Raw genomic sequence first — 9,335 nt, forward strand, 5'->3', positions numbered from 1 at the left:
ATCTGATTGGTCAGCAGGTTAGTTGGTTGGTTGGTTAGTTGTTTTCTTGGTTGGGTGGTTGGTTGGTTGTTTAATTGGTTGGTTGCTTGGTTAGTTGTTTGGTTGGTAGGTAGGTAGTTAAGTTATCTGATTGGTCAGCAGGTTGTCTGGTCATTTGGTTGTTGGTCGGCTTCTTTCATGTAATTCCGATCAGGTCGTGGAACTTGATCCCATCACCTTCTCAGCATCCATCAGTTTCAGATATTTGTTTTGCTTTTTGCCTTTGGAGACCAAAGAAGACAAATCATTAATTATGTCTTAAAAACCATTGAAGGTTATTTGGAAAGCTGCTTTGGTTTGACTCTGAAATGCACAGCAGCACCATGAATAAAGCCATAAGGCAAAGCAGCAGATTTGGTTTGGACCTTTTATGTCCCTTAATTTAAACAAAGTTCTGATTTTCATCCGGAACATCTCATGAACATCTCATCTCCTTAAACTCTGCTGGACTCAGGAGTCGTTTCTTCTGGGAGGAACTGAACTGAGCTTCATGAAACACATTTCGATTCACTTCCATAGCAGTGAAAACTCTAGATGTTTTCCTTCAGGACGTCTGGAGAGTCAGGAAAAGCTCCAAAGGTTTTGTTCCTAAATCTTCAGAGCAGCGTTTCCGTCCGGGTTGGGGGGGCAGAGGCTCAGCTGCTCTCTCAGTAATCAGACTCCTATCAGAGGAAATACTGCAGCGATCCGCTGCTTCTCCATCTCTGCTGCTCTCTGATCAGATGTTTGGCAGCGGATCAAAGGCAGCAGCGGCTCAGCTGGATCGTCTCCAGCCTGATAAATCTGGGATTCTGCTCGGGATAATTGAGACCAACTCCAGGGCATTCTGGGTAACGGGGAGACGGGTTCGCACCGAGGTCAGAGGGGATTAAACAAATTGTGCTGAAACTTTTTACCTGCAGAACAGACATTGTCCTAGATAAAAATAAAGCTATAAAAATGATGAACTGAAAGCTGATGCAGCAGGAGCGGCTGCAGGAAGTCTGCTCCGCTGGTTTTGACCGTAAAACAGGAAACGTCATGAAATTCGTCTGTCCTGATCCGTTTCTGTGGTTACGCTGCCACTTCTTCTCTCTTTCTTCTCCACTTTATTCCATCTGTCAAGTTTTTCTGTTTCTGAAATACGTGGTTGAATTGAAATGACTTTTTTTGTTTGTTTTTGAAAAGTGTCTTGAAATAAAATTTGTTGTTAATTGGTGCTACAGTACGATGGATTATTGGGTCTAGTCAAAGCACGGTTTTGAAACTCAGCAGGCCATTAAGCTTCATGCTGAAGCTTAATGGCCTCAGGAGGGTTGCTGGTGCCCATCTCCAGCTATCGTTTCMGGTGGGAGGCAGGGTTCACCCTGGACAAGTCGCCAGTCTGTCGTAGGGCAACACAGAGACACACAGGACACACACACACCTAGGGGCAATTTGGAGAGGCCAATTAACCTGACAGTCATGTTTTTGGACTGTGGGAGGAAACCGGAGTACCTGGAGAAAACCCACCATGCACAGGGAGAACATGGRGACTCCATGCAGAAAGACCGGGAATCGAACCCAGAACCTTCTTGCTGCAAGGCAACAGCTCTACCAACTGCACAGTGGTGCACAGCCTTCTCCAGTGATGCTAAAAACTAATTCACTAGAAAGTTCAGGTGAAAAATGTGAATAGATGAAGTGACATAAACTTCATTAAATTACTGATTTTTTTAAGTTGGAGCTGATTCTGTTTTTTCAGTGTAAGAGGAACATTCAGGTGTAGCAGGTTTAGGGTGTGATTACTTCCTCACACGGCGTCAGGTTTGTTTTTGAGATTTTTTTCAGCTTCTTCAGAAATAAAATTATTTTTTAAAAGCTGCTATTTGTCTTCATCGGGTTATTTTGGTTTCTTTGAGGAGCAAAAACTAAATAAATCTCAAAGGGGACAAAAAGTTTTTCCCACCTCCGTCTGGATTCTGTTTGGGGAAATTCCTCCCGGGTTGCAGGTTCGAGTCCAGGTCAGCTGCGCTCTTATCTGCTTCCTCCCGCAGATCTTTGCATATTTTCGCTGTACCTTCAGCTCTTATCGGCGCAGGTCGCCGTGTGACGTCACCTCTACCTGGAGCGGCACCAACCAGCACCGGGTTCGGTTTATCTGAACTCTGATCCATTTCCAGACGTTTATCCGACATTTTGCTCATTAAAGCATCGACCCAGAACTTTCTTTACGGTTCAATCTGCTTCTTATACTTCATGTCTGAAACTCAAACTACCTCTAAAGACCATAAAGGAACATTATTTTGTTTAGAAATAACCAACAAATATTAAAAGTAAAAATAAAAAAGTTACATTTTTCTTTCTGATTTTGATTATCTACTGTTTTTGAGAGCTAGTCAGTCTATGGCGCCACCTGCTGGACACTAACGGTTACTTTGAGACGATTACAGATCAAAATCTGATCATTTGCCGATATCTTTATTTATTTAACATTTAAAAACACACGAATTAAACTCAGATCAGATTTAAGCACAATTAATACATCAAAATATCGCTAAAAATGTAAATAAACTAATCAAATAAGCTTTTTTTCTTTTTCATGTTTATATTTTTAACACAATAATAAACAAGATTGAATCAATTTAATATTTTAAAATCACAATTTTTTTTCAGTAAACGATTAACATAAAAATGACACAACATAAATACATAAGTAAATTGTCATAATTATTAATTAAACTAATAATTTTAAAGAGATTAATTTAATTTTCAACTCAACAATAAATATATTGGATAAAATATTAAAAAGGGTGTTTCACACACAAAGTAAACCTTAACTAAATGAAAACGTTCCACCGCAGCTCTGTTTGCACAACATTTGTTTCCGCACATTTTTATAAATCGCTGCAGCAGCTTGTCTGGGTTTTCCTGCAGCTCCGCAGCTCCTCTGGTCCAACGGCTCAAACACGCAAAGCATGACGGGAGGAGAGGAGAGGAGAGTCTGCAGGAGAAAAACAGGTTTTATCTGCTCCAAACATAAAAACTGCAGTTTTCAGGATGGATGTAGAAAAATCAGCCGTCTGATTAACTGTTTTCATGAGGTTTGAGATTATTTATTAGCTTAAGTTCTCCGTTACGACACACAACCTCAAAACTACAGACGTCACATTTTTCATGGAGTTTGACCTTTCTTTGTGTAAAATTAAAAAAAACAACCGGAAGCAGCATAAACGTTCAACATCCAGGTTTTATTGAGAGTTTTTAGTGGTCACATACAACATCAACACTTAACAGATTTAAATAACAGCCTGTTTATTCATCAGTCTGACTTTTATTCTGAATGGACGGCTTAAACAGGAAGTTTGATAGGAATACTTTAAATTAGTTCATAATTTTAAGACTCTTTTCTAGAAAGTTAGATTTTTAGAAGAATCTAAAAATGTTTCTTTTCACCACTGATTCAAACATGATGAAATCTGCATTATTCCTGCTTGGCTCAAAACGAGCCTTTTTTTTCTTAACGTTTAAGGTTTTTCAGAATAAAAGCAGCTCTGAATGGAACAGCTTCACCAACACATCCACAAGTTTAATATCGAGTCCATTTATTTTAGCAGGAAATAGCGACACCTGGTCTCAGGTAGCAGCTAAGCAACATCAACACTGACCGGCCAAATTCAGAGCAAGCAGCAAAACTTTCAGCACGAAACTATTTCAGTGAAACACAAACATGCTAAGCTAACATGATCTACGTCACATTAACGGTTCTTAGTCTAAAGTCGGAGTTTCCAACGTCAGTCCTAAAGGGACGGCAACATGTAACAAACTAGTAAAATATGATGCGACACATACAAAGGGGTGACCACTGATTTTATTGGTCGTTTAACGTAATTAAAAGGGGGTGAAAGTAGTGGAATGTAGTACTGAGTTCCACCACAAGGTGGCTGTGGTTTCCTTCAGACCGTTTGGTGCTTTACCGAGCCTCATCGATAAAAGTGCATAAATAGTAAAGTCTCCGTCTTATACACGATGATGATGACAATAAAGTGTTTATCATACAACACTTGTTACTGCATTAACTAAGAGTGAAATAACCATTTTACAGTGTTAGGGTTTTGTCGCTAGCATGCTAGTTGCCCTGCTAGCTTAGCACTTAACTGCTAACCCGTTAGCGGCGATATCAGCTTGATACATGATGCTACACAGGCATAAAATGATGCATTCAATTGCATTATTAGCCTACCATGTTGGTTATCAAACTTATGTTCAAAATAAAAAGTGATATAAAGAATTTGCATTGAGTGCACGGTAATATGACATGTTTTATGTCGTACTCAGCCTAGTTCCAAGCTGACTGCTGTATGCTGCCGCGTGAAACCACGGCTGAAGTGGAGCTGCAGCTCCCAAATGTAAACTAAAGTGAGGGCACACTTCCGCTAATGCCTCAACGGAGGAGCAAATGTTTAGCTAAGCGCTTTAGCATTTTTGCTGACTTTGAGAATACCTAGCCTTTCCATAAAGTAATTTTCCCCATAAATCCTAAAGCGCTGATTTACTTGGCTATTTTGTAGTTCCAGTTGAATAAAGTTTTACATCTGCATAAGGGCAAACTGTACAGGTAGGTGTATAATATGCTGGAGCATGTGTTATTGACAACATGGCTGAGGCTTGTGCTTTAGCATTAGCTTTCATTAAATACTGTGCTGGCATAGCTCTTTAGTACTTGCTGAACTAATACTTATGATTAGTGATTTAGGGTTAGCGCAAATAACTTTTTACTTAATGGTGCCCTGGCGTTGAAGACCCCTGTCCTGGTTCAACCTGGAGCTAAAGAGACATCTAAAACACGGAGCACACCGTCGCTTGAGGACAGGAGTTGGTTCCTACAGACGAGAACATCACAACAACAACATGCAGCAGATTCTTTACGACACTACAAAGCATGCAACTACAGAAGATGGCTCTCCTCCGTCTTCATCACAGGATGCTCTCACGCTCCTCGCCGAAGGTGACGGTGTCAGAGGACACGGTGCAGATCTCTGGAGGGTCTCCGGGTTTCAGGCCTCTCTTCAGGTGGACCACTCGGACGTTCTCGTTGTTGGGGCCGGGCCTGGTGGAGGTGGAGGTCGGTGGGATGATGACGTCCCCGGTGGAGGTCTGGTTGGAGGAGGTGGAGCCCTCAGTGGGAGGGCGTGGGCGGCCTCCCTGCTGGGCGTTGGTGTTGTTGTTCAAGGTGACGTTGCTGGGCGTGCGGTTGAGGTTGTAGCTCTTGGAGGAGGTCCAGCTCTCCTCGGGGCTGCTGGCCAGCAGGCTGCACTGGTCTTCGGAGCAGATGGACATCCGGGTCACGGCCGGGTCCTGGAGGCCGCTGAGGCTGCTGGGAATGCCGCGCTTCCTGGCAGCGCTCTCCTCGTCCAGCTCGATCAAGTTGGCCCTCTCCAGCTGCGACAGGTCGGCCTCCTCGTCCTGAAGCGAGTGGTTGGGCGAGCTTTCGTTGGAGCGCACGCCAGAGTCAGACGAATCCTTCTTATCCAACATGGCGTCTGAAAGGTAATCCTTCCCCTTCAGCGCCAGTGACCCGCCGGGCAGCTTGGCATCGACCGGCTTCTTGCCTTCTTTCGGCAGGAGGGGGTTGTCGGACTCTTCGGACTCCTCGTCGTCACTGGTCAGCTTCTGGTAGCGCAGACTGCCACTACTGGCCTTCACCTTGAGGTCGCCGGCGCCCTGGAACAGCCCGCCTCTCTCGGCCGACAGCTTGCGGGTCAGCAGCGACTTTGAGGATCCGCTCTTCTCGTCCTCTTCGGTGATCGGATCCAGAGCGTCGCCACTAGAGGCGAAGTCGGTGTTGTCGGCTGGCAGTTTGGCGCTGCTTCTCTTGTTGAAGGACTTTCGTCCATCTTGCTCGGTGCTGTCCTTGCTCTTGTCCCCGGCTGATGATGTCATGAACTGCCCCGGCTGCGGTTGGACGGGCTTCTCCCCGACTCCGCTCATCTCCAGCGTCGCCATCTGGGCGATGTACTCCTGGTAGGCGTTGCGATACTCGGCCTGCTGCTTGTCGGTGAGCTTGCCGATGTCGTTGGAGGACTCCTGCGAGTTCAGGCTGGTCATGCTGGCCGTTCGGTGAGCGCCACCCTGTGGACGGTTGGTGGAACAACAGTCAGCAGCTGACATCACCGTCCCGTTGGGTGGTGCTGAGGGGACTCACCATCCAGGGCATGTTTCCGGGTCGCGGCGCCTCGTCCAGGCCCACGCCGCTCAGCTCCTCGAAGCTCAGGTTGAAGCTGTACATCGGTGACGCGTCGGCGTTGGCGGCTCCGGCGAGAGGCGGCGCCATGACCCGCCTCCCGACCTCCGTGGGGACACCGACTACGCTGCCTTGCTCGCTGGCGGTTTCCTCATGCAGCACCTGACTCTCGATATGACGCATCTCCAGGATCTGCAGCAGAACGAAGGACAGCCATTAAACCCGGACCTGCTCCGAGTTCTGAAGCGCCACCGGATGGACCGACACCAACCGTGGCTCTGAAGAGCTGCCAGTCTCCAAAGTTCATGTTCATCTCCTTCTTCAGCTCGTCAATGTTGCACTGGGACAGAACTCTGCCGTTCACGTTGGCCTGCAGACAGAACATCAACACAACGCCGTTAGCCTCGGCCCGGTGGCGCCGCCGCAGTCAGAGCGGGTCGGGATGCGGACCTTCTTGATGGTGGCGGTGTACTGGGCCACCATGCTCTGGTCGATGCCCTCGGTCTGCCGCACGCGCTCACAGACTCCGTCCGTCGTCATGGAGCTGAGGAGGACGGCGGGAACACCCGACACGACCGAAGCCGAGCCCTGGGGGGCGAACAGAACCAGCCGTTACAAACCGGACCGACAGGACTTCATGTGATCTGACTATTTAATATTACTGTCGTCACGGAAACACGGGTCAGTAATTAGCTGCCAGGAAGACGGATTCCAGCTAAAATCTGGGAAACGGGGGAAACTGAGAGGCTCAGAGCAAACAGTTGAATCAGGATCATGCAAACAGATCTGGTTACCATGGCGATCATCACTCATACTTTAACTAGGTGGTGACACAGCAGAACCTAACGACCTAAATGTTATGATGATGATTATTAAATGTAATCATCATAATGAWAAACAGTAATATACTTAAAAATAATAATAATATGGATATAAAGTTAAAATAAAGTAGAATATTTAACATTGAGTCATTGCATTATTAATATATTATAAATTAGACAATAATAATGTATATTAATATTATTGTTATTCATCTGTTGATATATTACATAATAATAATAATAAAAAACTATATATTACACATTAGAATTTATTAGTTATTTTAAGAATGTTAATAATGATAATGTAATAATAACGGACTATTAAATACAATTTCCTTTTCTTTGATAAACAAGAATAACATTTAAATATTTAGTCATAGTAATAATAATAATATTATTGTTGGTTCGGTAATATTTTACTATATTAATAAAAGTAAATTATATTTATTAATATACTAATTTAGTTGTCATATTTATAAAATATTTTAAGAACATTAAAAATAAAGACAAATACAATTTTCTCTCTTTTAATGAAGCTACAGCTGGTGAGTGAAGTTAAACTAAATCAAGACTAAATAAAAAATTAATATTTATCCAGAATTATTATTATTATAAGAAGACAATAAAAACTGACAGTCATTTAACTTTTAAATTCTGTATATTTACTTTAATTAGATTTAAGTGAATTTATTACTAATATTGATAATAATAATCCTGAGAAGAAGATGAAGGAAAAAAAACGTTTTTTATTTTATTTATAGGACATTTAAGCTGAACCTAAACTGTTGGTTTCACTTTTTATCTTAAAAATAAACATTTGATGTTTTAATCTGAATCTGTTGACCTTTAACCTGAAATCCCTCAGTCAGGGTCAAAGTGCAGGGTGGGGGGTGAACCAGACGTTTCCCCAACAGGTGAGACAGTTTCCAGGTGAGGACATGAAAGTGCAAGTGAAGCTACAGGTTGTCAAGGCAAGGTGCATGCTGGGAAACCGACTCTTTATGTCCACAGAATCCAGTTAGTCTGTGGCGGTTTCAGTTCAGAAATGATCAAATTAAAGAAACATGAGCAGATGCTAATGGCTAGCTAGCCGGTCGCTAATCGTCTCGTATCTTAAAATGCAGAGGACTTCTGTGGACATATGAGGGACGGGGTGGGGGACGTCCAACACGGAGGGTTCAGTACCTGCTTCCTTTTAAAAGATGAACTCTTAGACTGCAGACAGACAGACAGACAGACAGGCGAGGGATGGACACATCAGGAAATGAATCTGATAACAAACATCAGCAGCTCTGACAGAAACCGACCCACAGCAGAGGAAACGGAGGAGAAACAGAAGAAGAAGAAGAAACTAAAACCCCAGAGGCCAACCTGGAGATAACAGAATCAATTTAAATCATTATGAATCATTTGAAATGTTTGTTTGGGATCAGCCGCTTCAATGATGCTGCCACCACCGTGCTTAGCAATGGTGCGCTGACCACTGGGTATTTTCATCTGAACTGCAGCTAATTTCACCTGACTGTCCTCTTGTGACGTCAGAACACCTGGACAGGTGAGTTTGGTGAGTCAACCCTGATTTCCACTGATTCTTCTGGATGACTTACGGCTGCAGCGGCGCCGGCGTCCCGGCTGAAGGAGACTTTGGGCGGCGGCCGCAGGTGAAGATGTGGAGGGAAGGGAGCCACGAACGGGCGTGGCAGCTGGTAGAGGTGGTGGGAGAAATATGGCTGAACGGGGGTGAAAACCAAAATACGGGTCATGGATGGAGGCGTTCAACAGAAAACAAACTGAATCTCTCAGAGATTCACTGCAAAACATGGAAATTAAATCAAAACGATGAAAAGAAATGAATGAAACTAAAGAAGGAGGTCACGTGACAGGATGACATCACAGGAAGGTGGGCGGGGCCCGGACTCACCCTGTTGTAGAAAGGGTGCTGCGTGCCGACCATGCCGCTGTAGTAGCTGCTGTGCGGCTGCGGGGAGATGACGCCCCCTGCTGGCGGGTTGAAGGGCCCGCTGAAGGAGGCGGAGGGCGAACAGGTGGACGACACCTGGCTGTAGACGGAGGTGGGGCGGGGCTGGGCCTCCTGCAGCGGCATGGCGGGGTACGGGACCCCGCCCAGGTTCATCTGCTCCCGCGCCGCACGCACATCTGGAACGAGACGGGAAACATCTGGGCTGAAACATCAAACAGAACCGGATCCAAACAGAGTCCAAGAAAAGACGAACAAAATGAGGAGAAAACATCTGGATAAAAATCAAACTGGA

At 44.7% G+C, this 9,335-nt stretch overlaps 1 protein-coding gene across 4 annotated transcripts in view; it reads right to left on the bottom strand.

The window, feature by feature from the left end:
- Positions 1 to 3,227: 3,227 nt before the first annotated feature.
- Positions 3,228 to 9,335, bottom strand: part of kidins220b (kinase D-interacting substrate 220b) — a 19,062-nt gene continuing 12,954 nt past the window's right edge. The window contains exons 24-30 of one of the 4 annotated variants that reach the window (XM_008397107.2): positions 8,984 to 9,219; positions 8,670 to 8,792; positions 8,248 to 8,277; positions 6,692 to 6,829; positions 6,513 to 6,611; positions 6,203 to 6,433; positions 3,228 to 6,129 (exon numbers count right to left, since the gene is read on the bottom strand). In XM_008397107.2, coding sequence (XP_008395329.1) covers positions 4,975 to 6,129; positions 6,203 to 6,433; positions 6,513 to 6,611; positions 6,692 to 6,829; positions 8,248 to 8,277; positions 8,670 to 8,792; positions 8,984 to 9,219 — 2,012 coding nt within the window. In that variant the 3' untranslated portion in view covers positions 3,228 to 4,974. The remainder of the gene's footprint in view (positions 6,130 to 6,202; positions 6,434 to 6,512; positions 6,612 to 6,691; positions 6,830 to 8,247; positions 8,278 to 8,669; positions 8,793 to 8,983; positions 9,220 to 9,335) is intronic. The other 3 variants (XM_008397109.2, XM_008397108.2, XM_008397110.2) reach the window with 3 other exon arrangements.

The sequence above is a fragment of the Poecilia reticulata genome, linkage group LG21, assembly GCF_000633615.1.
Source record: "Poecilia reticulata strain Guanapo linkage group LG21, Guppy_female_1.0+MT, whole genome shotgun sequence".
NCBI lineage: Eukaryota > Metazoa > Chordata > Actinopteri > Cyprinodontiformes > Poeciliidae > Poecilia > Poecilia reticulata.